At 33.6% G+C, this 13,086-nt stretch overlaps 1 protein-coding gene across 1 annotated transcript; it reads left to right on the top strand.

The window, feature by feature from the left end:
• The first annotated feature begins 4,675 nt into the window (after positions 1–4,675).
• Positions 4,676–5,967, top strand: LOC112718227 (uncharacterized). Its single transcript, XM_072204809.1, has 3 exons — positions 4,676–4,966; positions 5,063–5,164; positions 5,279–5,967. The coding sequence occupies exons 1-3, from the start codon at positions 4,679–4,681 to the stop codon at positions 5,780–5,782; spliced, it is 894 nt and encodes a 297-aa protein (XP_072060910.1). The 5' UTR covers positions 4,676–4,678; the 3' UTR covers positions 5,783–5,967.
• The last annotated feature ends 7,119 nt before the right edge of the window (positions 5,968–13,086 follow it).

Below are 13,086 nucleotides of genomic sequence, written 5' to 3'. Positions count from 1 at the left end.
TATTTATATGTAGCAATACATATGGTTAAGATTAACAAAAAAATAAATCTGAGTTTGATTAATAAAAAATTTTGTTTAAGTTAATAAGTCAAACTAATTTTAAATAAAAAATCAGTTTTAAAAAAGAATTCATTTTTACATGAAAAAAATAGTTTTTGCACATAAAAATCTATTTTTATTTAGAAAACCAATGTTTTTTTATCTAAAAATTGATTTTTCTTTAAATTATATAAAATCAATTACAACTTATAAATTATTTTTTAGCATTTTAAAAGATCAATTTTACCTTTGATAATATTTTCAAAAGTTTTAAGATTAATTATTTTTGTTATTATTTTTATTACAAATCAAATAATATAATACAAGGTTAAAATGGTATTGAAATAAGAACAATAAGAAGGAAGGAATTATGAAGTCCAATAAAAAATTCTACAAAAAGGAGAGAATACCTGAAAGAAAGAGAAAGAAAGAACGCAGAGATAAAGAAAGACCAGGAAGAAGATAGTACCTCTTTGAACATAATGTAATAAGAAAAATAAGAAGGGGTAATAGTGGAATAATAAAAAATATCTATAGACACAAAGGAAAACAAAATTTATAAAAAAGTCTGTGCCCATCCTTCTAAATTCCGTGTCCATCACTGTCCTTCGTAAAAGAGTGGACACAAAAGTATAAAAAAACTGTCTCGGATAGATATTAAAAATTTTTTTACTCTTTATTCTTTTTTTTTTATAAAAAGACACAAATAACTTTTTATCTTAAAAATTATTAATTCAACTAAACAAGATAAAGTAAATAAAGAACTAATCGGTAAATAATAAAATTATTAATAATGAAAAATTATAATAATAAACATTAAATCACATAATGATAGATATTAAAATTTTTTTTACCTATGTACGGATTGTGAGATGGATCGAAAATTTGCGAGTTAAGACAATTTGTCTTATTGGAACGATGGGGCAGGTACTTATAAAGATACTCCAACACAGAATATATTTAAAAAGTATATATGTGTAGAATGAGTAATATAATTGAGGAGTCTTTAACACCTTTTTATATAATTTTAGACAATTATCTTATCTTATTTTATCTTATCTATCTTATCCATTAATATAAAATATGTATTTAATTATGTTGATCTTCTAAATATTTAGTTTTTAAGATTATTATGTAACAAAAATTTAAAAACATAATTTAATTCAAATACTTTAAATTTAATATTAGATATAATTTTTTAAAATATCTATCTTTTAAAAATCAATATTCCATAACTTATTTTTAGATATTTTCGTTATAATCTTTTTTTTTAATTTGAAAGTAAAAATTAGATATAATATTAATTTTAAAATTTATTATATGTAGTTATTTTAAAGCCACTTATTTACCTGCGCCAAAAATCCAAAATTTTTAATCAAGACCGCCATTTGGGTTCCAGGAATTTCAGATTTAGAGTGCCTTCTCCCTCCTCATATCACAGCTAGGGTCACTTTCTTCTGTGTGCTCTGCCTCCTGCTTGTGGCCGCCGCTGATCTTCCGGGACGAACGCTAGGCAGGCCTCAGACCTCACACCTCATGCAACCTCCACGCTCGTGCGTCGCGCTCAAGGCTACAACCCCAGTCGCTCACACTGCTTTGCTCACACCGTTCTGCCTCCTGCATGTGGCCACCTCTTCCGGTCTCAGAACTCGCATCCCGCTAGCCTCAGACACTGTACCTGAGGCGACTTCCACCCTCGTGCTTAGCTAGGTTACCCTTGCCTCCTTCTCCTCTCTGTGCATCCTCTGTCAGGTTCTAATTTTTATGAGTAGTAATTGTTACTCTGTCAGGTTCATTGTTAATTAATTTTCTTCGTTGTTAATTTGATTGTTATTCAGCATTGTTCATTGTTAATTTGGTTGCTAATTTTTGTGCGTCCTCTGCCAGTTAGATTTGTGTTTTTTTTTTCCTTTTTATTTATGCATGATTTTTCTGTTTTTAATGTCAATTTTAATAATTTGTCAATCTTTGTTTGCGAGTAACCAAGCAATTCAATGTGTGTATATGCTGAGACTGAGATCGAGAAGATGCATCTATGTAGATTGTGTGTCATTCATCAAATTGTGTTTAAATGATTATATAAAACAGTGATTTACTTAGTTTGTGGCTTGCAAGTAATAACTTGAACAGAGACAACCTTAATTACTTCTATTGGCTATTGGCTGTGATGAGTGTTCTCAACTTTGTGTTTTACTTAGTTTGTGCTTCTTGGTATAAGTACAAAGCAGTAGAAACAAGCACCGTGATTCAAAAGATAATGCTCTAAAAATGGTTAATGCGTAGGCCTGCACGCTCTTTATTGTAATTTATAAATTATATGCTGCTGTTAATTCTTACAAGAAGCTAGTTAAACTGTATAACAAGGAAATTGTTATTATTAATAAGTGAAAATAATGATTGTAGTTGGCTTTTGTATGTGCTATGGTTCCTATTAAGACAGCAATGACTGTTGTTTCCCAAATTCATTCCTGGATCATCATTAAGCAATCATACTGCAAGTTGAACAAAGTAATATAAGAAACAGTCCTTGTATAAAAGCCCGCGTTGCATTTTCTATACATGTTTTTATTTTATTTTATTTTGTTTCGTATCTTATGGTGAATGAATATGTTTTTTTGGCATCTTGGAAGCTGATCTCATAAATAATTTTATTTATGCCAAAAGGTCTTGAAATGGAGAGTAAGTTAGAGATAATTTATGCCAAAAATATTATATGCCAAAAAGAATGTTTAAGAATCCATTGAGATGAAATTTGAAATGGAAAGAGTGGTAGAGTACAAATGATAAATATTTCCTATAAAAGTTTAGGAAGAATTTATCTTTTTAGTTGTGTTTATCTTTTTCTTTTATAAGAAAAAACAACATATTAGGAACACATAGAAGAACTATAAATTATTAAATTGTTCAATAAAAAATATTCTTTAAATTTATTAATAATAAAAAAGAGTTTTGTTATTAAATCATATTAAATTCACAAATTATAAGTTGTTCGTACAATAATTTTATACTTTATTCATCCGGTTTTGAATCTATAGTCTTTTATAAATATGAGACTTTCTTTTCTTGATTGCATTCATCATATTATTCTTAGTTTATCTATGTATATAAGTAATAAATATTGATAAGAATTATCTAATATAGTTGTGAGCAATAATAGTTCCTGATTGCATTATTTCATATTATTCTTTGGCTTCAATATGGAATTTGCACTTGTACAATGGAGTAGTTGTGAGCAGTTGTGGAATATAAGTATTATATATATATAGAAAAAATGACCTTAATTTTAACAATATTTAAACCTATATAAAGTCAATTAGTTGCATTTTATTCAAATTGTTTCTTTTAGGCGCTTCTCAAGAGTTGTGAATCCTTCGTGAATTGTTTAAGTTTGTTAACTTTTTGATTGTGTCCTTTGTATGGCTTCTTTTAGAAAAGTAGGAGTCAGTAACAAGCTACATGCACACATATTTTAGTGAAGACTACGGCATAATCATGCATTCTTATGAAGAAAGGAGTAAAAAGGTATTTATGACTGGAAGTTTGATGTTAAAACACCCAGCGTTGTATATGTGATTATTTGATGTAATTGACTTTAGTTTTTGACTATGAATTATAATTGTCGTTGATATTATTGTGATTATAGTTTATTGGTTGGATTTAGTTTGATTATGTTGTGTTGCAATTATGACTATGAACTTGTTAAAATGCTCATGTGTACATATATATTAGTAGTTTAGTACTAAAGCATAGTAGCACTTTATTTTACATCCTCATTGATTATTTTGGCAGCTAAGTATTATTTTATATTGTTATTTTTTAAATTTTTTCGATGATGTACATGTTATTGAAATTTAAATGCAATGTCTTACTAATCTTATAAATCTTTGTTGTTTTAGATGTCAGGTTCTAAAAAAAATAAAAAACACTTGTCAATTAAAGTACAAAAGTCTGGTTGTAAGGAGGTGATTAGTGCACACAAAACTAAGCTTTCACACCCTAAACCTACAAAATCACGAGCTCCAGTTCCTTCACATGTATCTAAAAAGCCTTCAGCATTACCACCCTCTTCTTCGCAGCCACCACAAAAATTCAAGAGAAATTTACTATCTTCCCATGCCAATCATACACCATCACCATCACAATCACCAGCTGAATCACCATATTGTTCACCTATCCAACCTCAGTCATTTGATAATGCTCCTAATAATGAACGAAATTTACATCATGCTCACTCATCGGATGAAAATCATCAAGATGAATCTCTTGCTCAAGAAGGTGAACTTGTCACTCAAGAAAGGCTCTTGAAAATAGAGCCTTTTGGCAATGAGTAAGTACAACAATCAGTTTTCTGTTTTAACGTTCTCTCTATATTGTTTTTATTGTGAATACATGTGTAATTACTCATTATTTGAACTTCTTATATGTTTAATCCATGTACTGCTGTTCGTCATGTAACAAATGCCATTAAAAGCAAATTTTCAGAATTCTGCCCTTTCTGGAGACATGCTAGTGAGCAAATGCGAGATTTGTGGTTTACTGAATTTAGGGTAAGTATTTATTATCATTTTTTTGCTATTTTGATATTATACATAGTGGGTAATTCAATGTATATGTTTGTTTTCTTTTATAGAAAAATTGTATGTGGGAACCTCAACACAATGCAAGAATTCGTCAAATTTTTGAGATTAAAGAGAGTGATCGATTAAGATCGTTGATGAATCAGGAGAGACACAATTATTCAAATGACCCTAACCATGCACCAAAATATATTCCTGAACCCATTTGGCATCAACTATTACATTATTTTGCTACATATTCGAACTTTAAGAACTGGTCAGCAGCAAATACTGTGAATCGAGCATCAAATGCTGGAAGTTCCATGCATACTGGTGGTTCCATATCTATGGGTGAACATGCACGCAGAATGGTAAGATAAAAATAGTTTATTTATAGTATTGTTCTTATTATTTTGCAATGTTCTCTTATTCTTTTTTTCCTATCGATTAAAATTGTTATATTATAGGAGAAAGCTACGGGAGTAAAACCTTCTCTAGAAGAGGTTTATACCAAATGCCACACCAAAAAAGACAAAAGTTGGATTGATGAAAGATCTGAGAAAGTCATTGTATGTGATGCTAATTTGTTCTTCTTTTTGTTTTTTTCAACTGCTAATTTTCACTATATGTTAGTATTTGTTCATGGCATATTTAGTTGCGATTAACATGAATTGATTTTGTAGGGTGAATTCAAAAAGCGAAAGACAGAACTTTCTCAAGTAGCTTTATCCTTGGATAATGAGGGAGATGTTGAGGCATCTAAGGAAGGCCTAGATATACCAGATGATTATACTGTTTGGAACGAAGTTGTGACAAAGGGAAAAAAGAAAGCTGCTTTTGGTTTAGGTTCTTTTGGCTTAGATCTCTCTTCAAAGTTGGATTCCAGAAATTGTCCAGAGACATCCAAAGACAATCTAAATATTGAGCAAGAACTTCACATGTGGAAAGAAAAAGCAAAGGAGCAAGAAATAATCAATGAAGAGCAAAATGTTAAGTTGAAAGATGCTGAGCACAAGTTAAAAGATCAAGGACGTCAACTAAAAGTTCAACAGAAAAGAATTGGTTCTACTGAAAAGACAATTCATGCTTTGTATAAAAAGTTGAATCTCTCACTTCCTTCAACCTTGTCTGATCCTACGGAAGATGAGCTTGGGACAGGCTCTAGTGATGATAACATGAGTGATTGATATTTGGAGTATATGTTTCTTCTGATTTAGATTAAGGAATTTTAGGTGAATTAGTTAGTACATTTTATTTTATTCATGATATTTGACTTTTTTAAAGGCTTTTTTTGTTTTAGTTTAAGTATTTTTTTTCTTATTTTAGTTTGATTACATTTATGGACAAAAGTATTTTAATAATAAATATTTTTTTAACTCTTTTATGCTAATTAACTTTTTCATGATTTTATTATGTGTTTATAATTTGGATGATGTAATTTGAAAAAAAATGATTATGATGGTTTTAATATAGAAAGCAAATTGAATACAATTTATTTTCTAAAATATTTATCTATTAAATAGCAAATTATTTTGTATGAAAATTATTTGAAATATTATATTAAATTTGTAGAAAATTTGTGCGAAAATAATTGGTTGTTTTGTATGAAATTTGTTTCAAATACGTAAATTCTTTTAAATTAAATTTGTCTAAAATTTAATTGAAAAGAAATATTTGATTTGTCTAAAATTTGTTCGAAAAAAATTTGTTATATTTGACTAAATTCGTTAGAAATTTGTCTGAAATAAAGTATATTTTTTGTTTGAAATTTGTCTGAAATACGTTGTTTTTATGTTAGCTAATCTGTCTGAAATTCGTCTAAAATACATCATAATAGTTAGAAATCTAGCAAATAAATGCCTATTCGAAATTTGTCACAAAATCGTCTGAAAAAAATTTCGGACGAAATTTCAGACAAAATTTAAATTAGCAACAAGGCTTTTTGGGACAAAAAAAATTCGTCCCAATTTTGTTTGAAAAAAAATTTGTCTATAATTTGTTCGAAATTTATTTCAATTTCTTCTCAAAATTCGTCCGAAAAAGCAATATTTCTAGTAGTGCCTCCACTTTAGAAAGATCCACCGCTATCCCTCTTTTGCTCACCACGTGAACTAAGAACTTCACTTTCTCCTTCCAAAACTCGCACTTGGACAACTTAGCATACAATTTCCACTCCTTCAAGATTTGTAACACAATCCTTAAGTGTTCCTCATGCTCTTTTGTCATCTTAGAATAAACTAAGATGTTATTTATGAAAACCACCATGAATTTGTCCAAAAAGGGACGAAACACTCTGTTCATGTAATCCATGAAAACAACAGGTGCATTCATTATCCCAAAGGAAACGCGTCCTAAATGCAATCTGAGGGATATCATCCTTTTTCATCCTTATTTGACGGTAACTAGATCTCAAATCAATATTGGAAAATACTCCAACTCCTTGCAGTTGATCCATCAAGTCATCTATTCTTGGCAGCGGGTACTTATTCTTCATAGTCACTTTGTTCAAATGTCTGTAATCCACACACAGTCACATTCCTCCATCTTTCTTTTTCACCAATAAAACTGGTACTCCCCACGGTGATACACTCGGTCGAATGAACCTCTTATTCAAAAGCTCCTTCAACTGAGTCTTTAGTTCATCCAGCTCTATCAGAGCCATTCTATACGGCGCAATCGTCAGTGGTCCAGTTCCCGGCACCAATTCAATTGCAAATTCAATTTTCCTTTGAGGTGGAAACTCAGGGATATCTTTCGGGAATACCTCAGGAAAGTCTCTTACTATCGGGATTTGATCTAAGTTCAGGGCATCGCCCGATGCATTAGCAGTCATCAAGATATAACCTTAACACTTTTTCGCATTACAGTGCACCATTACAGAGTTCAGGTAGTAACCCTCAGCTACCACTCCTCCATTTTCTCCTTCCGGCATAAATTGAATCGACCATTCAAAACAATCCAACAAAATCCGGTTCTTTGACAACCAATCAAACTCCAAAATAATCTCCAATCCAACCATTGGCAAACAAATCAGGTCATGCACAAAATCTCTACCCTCCAGTTTAAATCCTACTTGCCTACAACCTGACCTAGTCATAACCGTCTGATGCGGAGTATGTACATGCAATTCAAATGCTAACTCTGGCACTTTCAAGCCTAATTCCTCAACTTTATCAAATAAGATAAATGAATATGAAGCTCCAGTATCATACAATGCAATTAAGGTTTTATCACTAATTAGACATATACCTCTCATCAACGGATCCGCCTTAGAAGCATCCTTGGCGTTCACAGCAAAAACTCGACCTTGATACTGACTCTGACCTGCATTCGGGTTCTTCCCACGAGCGCAATCCTTCGTAATATGACCAGGCAATCCACAGTTGAAGCAACCACCTAAACCAATCTTGCAAGAGTCATATGGATGAAAACACCCACAACGTACACAAGTCAAATTCGGAGAATTCTTACTCTGATTTCCTCTTCCTTTGGCATACTGAAACTGATTTTGAATGTTCTTTCTAAAACCTCCTTGTTCTTGAGGCACATATTATCCTCTCTTGAAACTCTGACCCCTCGAATGAAAATACTTGTCACGTCCCTTACAAGTATTCCCTCCATGAGTGTCCTTGGATGCAGCTACTGTCTTGGCATACTCCTCAACCACCCTCGGCTTATTTACCGAATCGGAGAAGGTACAAATCTCTATAGGAGTCACAACAGTCATTATGTTATCCTTCAAGCCCCTTTGGTACTTGATACACTTCCAGCTCTCGTAGGTCTTCGGGGCAACCCGACACACCCTAGAAAACCTATAAAGCTCCTCAAACTTACTTGTGTAGTCTGCCACCAATAAGGAACCTTGCTTCAGCTGCATAAGTTCCATCTCCTTCGCTTCCCTAGCAGACTCAGGAAAGTATTTCTTGTAGAAGTCCGTCTGGAATACGTCCCAAGGAACATCGGTATTCTGAAGCTGTAGCAAGCAGCACTCGGCTTCCTACCATTGTTGGGCCTCTCCCGCAAGCTAATAAGCAGCAAACTCTACGTATTGGTTATTCGGGATGTGCTGTGCTTGTAAAGTACGCTCCATGGCTTGAAACCAGTTGTCTGCTTTTGTAGGATTAGTTGATCCTTGAATAATTGGCGGATGAACCTTGAGAAAAATCGTCAAGGTCATCAGAGCAACTCCCGTGTTATCGCTGTTTCCCTCAGCATTGTCATTTGCATTTCCTTCGCCATTCTCATTTTCGTTTCCGACCGGTTGGCCTAACCTCTGCATAGCTTGCAGAGTCGTAACAGCATTAGCCTCCATAGTGTTCGCTAAATTTGTCATTGCCACCATAAATTCGGCATGGTTGTCTGCCGGTTGCTCATTCCTATTTTCTCGTGAATGTGCTCGATCTCGTCCACGAGTGGACATTAGGGTTCCTGTCTACACCAAATAGTCGATATCAAGGTGATTAGTCTCAATATCAAAAGCCTAGTGCTTCAATCATCCCAAACGGGCACTCACAAATAAGCATGCTATGAAATATCAAGTAGATAACCTAATAGCATCAAAGAAAAGACATAGAGTATGCAATGAAGCACAATTGGTCTATCCCTTAGGCTCACGAGGACGAACCGCTCTGATACTACTAAATGTAACACCCTAATTAACCTAGCTTTTACCTCGCGTTGTAAAGCAAATGTTAATCAAATGTTACGACAGTTCTAAGCTCATACATATGATATATAAAAGAAATAATATAATCTAGAAGCCCGATGAAAGATATAGCTCAAAACAGAGTTTAAAAAGCGCAAAATATACTAATGAAGCTTCTAACTTACAGCACAAGAAACAGATACAATATAACAAAATATCATAGTGTAATATCATAAAGAGTCTAGCCACGGCTCGCGGAGATTAAGCCGGCTAACCAAAAATACAGACAAAACAGAATCTGAAGTTTAAAACAGCTTATACAAGTTTTTCTCTCTCGATTACAAGCCCCTAAGCAAAAGCAAAATACAAAAGTGATATATATATATATATATATATATATATATATATATATATATATATAAGACTCCAAGAATAACAAGATCCTCCGCTTCTGTCACCATCAAGGAACTCACTGTGGTGGGTTGCGACCTGCATCTGAAAAATACAACTGAAATATGGTATGAGAACCGGAGGTTCTTTGTATGGTAACAGTGGCCAGTGATGTAAGATATAAGACCCCGGGACGCCAATGCAATCTTAGACTTCATATCCATCACAAGATTTCAATCTTAAGGCATACTAAAATAATAAAGCATATATGTATAAATCTTAACATAAATAAAAAGGGTTCTCCATCTTAAGGGATTTCTATTCTAACCAAACACCGATGTCCCACAGCCTTGAGTTCATGCGATCCCATTGCCACCTTCTTCCGAACCTCCCCAATCCCAGTAGAAATCACAATTAATTACAATGCAAGTAAAACACAAGTAGAAGCATATAAGGCAAGTAGTTCAAGTAAGTAATTAGGGATGTTATAAACTTAGGTAAGCAATTACAAGTCGGCAAAGCAAACAAATAGATAGAAAATGCATATGATGAATGCTTGTCCTACTGGTTGTGATATCACAATGTCTGTTCAACTGCCAACCTGACACACCTCCATGGAGATGTTGCCCTTCGAAATCATCATTGGGAACCCCCGAGATATGGTGCTCGGATCACTGTCCATGATTTTGTGCCTGCACACTCTATTGATCCGAAGGGATGCGAGCGAGATACTCTTGTCTCAGACTTCACATCTCAATGTAAGCAGGATTAACCACCGTCCTTACGCAGTCGCCGCTACCTTGACAGGCGGGATTAACCACCGTCCCTGCTAGGCGCATAGCGTTTCATCAATCTCAGAATAAAACAGTAGTTCAGTGGTTCTTTCAAAAAACATTTTCAATACACCAATGATTCATTATTGCACATTTGAGTCCTCGACTCATTTCAACCACTGTCACATCAACATTTCCATTCCGAGTCCTCGACTCATCTCAACTACTGTTAATTCACATTTTCATTTCGAACTCAACAATTCATCAGTTCTCATTTCATATACCAATCTAACTTAAGACGCTACCAAACCATCCTTAGTACACCCGAAACCTAAGCCTCTGTTTTCTAATTCCATAACAATATCAACTAAAACTCTTAGGTTATTTCCCATGTTCTCATACTCAAAATTATGCCTAAAAGTTTTAAAATAGTGTCACGGAAGCTTACAATCTTTTTGGAAAGGTGAAATAGTTGAAAACAAAATTTAAATTTGAGAAACAAGGCGAGTGTGCGTGCGCATGCCCAAAGAGAGTTTTAAAACATGTGCGTACGCACAGGTACCAAATTTTGCAATTCTGTTCGCTCGCACAAGCTGTGCTAGCACCCTCTACAGATTGCCCTTCCCAACGTGTGCGTGCGCACAGGTTGTAAACGTTCATTGGATATGTACGCGCACAAGCTGTGCTAGCACTCTAAACAGATTGCCTACATCTGCGTGTGCGTACGCACAGGTCTGTATGTGCGCATATGTTGAAAATTTCGCAGGGGTGTGCGTGCGCACATATCAAAAATCACAAAATTCTGCAACTTTGCAAAATTTTAGATTTTCAACCCTAAACTTTGAATGATAATAACTTTCTCTACAAAAATTCAAATTTTACAAACTTTATATCAAATTGAAGAGTTTTCAATATATTTAATTCTAAATCAATTTCAACAAAATTTGAAAATCGAGGCAAAAGTTATGACCAAACAAAGTTTATCAAAAACTAACTTTTTCCAAATTCCACAATTTCTTGTAAACACAACCCAAACCATACCAAACCATTCCAAACTCCATTTTTCATCAAAAACTACTGTTTGTGTCATATTACCCTAATCTAACCATATTTTCCTTCACATTTCATTATTCTCAACCTCGACATCAAATACATAACCCTTATGATCAATCCACATTCAAATTTACCATCCACATTACCATTTCATCAACCTCAACATCACATCTATCATACCAAACCACTTTTCAAATCCACACAATCATTCATCATAAATGAATTCAAAATTCATCAATCCATCATAAATCATCATACATCAACATTCAACAACTCATCAACTATTATAATTCAAACATATCCTATGGGTCACTATCCTAAGTGTCCATGAATATTATATACTACATAGAGAAAATTGAAACTATACCTTGACCGATTCCCAATATGCCAAAAATCCAAAAATTGAGTTCAACTCAAGCTTTCAACCACAAGCAAGCTTCCAATTCCAGTCAAACAAGCACCAACAAGTTCCAATAGCTTCCAAGCTCACAATAATCAAGCTATGTACACACAATTCATCACTAATCAAATTAGGGCTCAACATAATTAAAATTTCACAAAGGTTAAAGACATCTTACCTTTCCCATCATATTTGGAAGCCAAAATTTAATGCTAAGTAAGGATTAGAGTATACCTAAACACTCAAAATCACAAATTCACTTGATTATAAACCCTAGGATTCGAAATTTTGGAGAGAAGAACTGAGAGGGATTTGTGATTTCCTTACCAGTTTTTTGGGTCGGTTTTCTAGAGCTCTTCATGAGGAATGCGTGGCCACAAACAGTGCGGCGATCAGAGCTCTGTAGCTCAGGGTATGAGCTTGAGAAGATGAAAGTGAATAGTGTTAATGGAGCTTCTTCTCCTTCTTCTCTTATCAGCTGGTGATGTTGTGTTTTAAGTGTTTGTGCTGAAGTGGGTTCATTAAATGAACCTTTATATATGTTGGGCTTGGCCCAACTTGGGTCCGGTCCAACCCGTTAGCATTTTTATCTCTTTTGCCCTAATTTCAGGCCAAACCTTTTAAAATTAACGCCCGATTTTTGACTTCTAATATTTTTCTAAGGTTTTTGACTGTTTTCACTTTTTCTTGCGCAGTATCGGGCATACTTGAACCGGTTCAACCAGTTCAACTGCCGGTTTTCCGTTTTTCGCGATTTTTTGCAGAAAACACATTTTCTGACTTAGAAAAATTTACTGAGTCTAATAATCATATTTAAATCCTCAAATTCTCACTTTAATTTTTCGAAACCGAATTTGGGCAATATTAACTACTTAATTAAATGATTAATTAAGCTCGATTTTTACACGATAAACTCTTCAAAAGCTTTTTCGTTCGTTTCCTGAAAAGATAAGGCTATAGGGGGTGAGAACCTAACCACACGGTCTCACCAGAGGAGTTCCAGAATTGTCACAAGAAGATACATAAAGAATGTTATTTTCAACAGCAGTGATCATCGTTCGTCTTATGAACCTTTCTGAAAACAAACAGTTAATCACCCAAAATCCAAATTCATATTTTTCTTATAAAATCTTAAAAGTTACCTAAGCTGTATGAATGACCATCCTGTTCCAGGAAAAGGTACATTAAGTCTGTGTTGAACTAGTTAGATTTTTCATACTTTGCTAAACC

Source organism: Arachis hypogaea, chromosome 10, assembly GCF_003086295.3.
Source record: "Arachis hypogaea cultivar Tifrunner chromosome 10, arahy.Tifrunner.gnm2.J5K5, whole genome shotgun sequence".
Classification (NCBI taxonomy): Eukaryota; Viridiplantae; Streptophyta; class Magnoliopsida; order Fabales; family Fabaceae; genus Arachis; species Arachis hypogaea.
This window is presented reverse-complemented; position numbering and strand designations above follow the sequence as displayed.

Bases quoted from the DNA above. Each gene is read 5' to 3' on its own strand.
- LOC112718227 (XM_072204809.1), top strand. From the start codon at position 4,679: ATGTGGGAACCTCAACACAATGCAAGAATTCGTCAAATTTTTGAGATT. The intron at 4,967-5,062 runs GTAAGATAAAAA...GTTATATTATAG, and splicing joins GTGAACATGCACGCAGAATG to GAGAAAGCTACGGGAGTAAA. The intron at 5,165-5,278 runs GTATGTGATGCT...TTGATTTTGTAG, and splicing joins AAAGATCTGAGAAAGTCATT to GGTGAATTCAAAAAGCGAAA.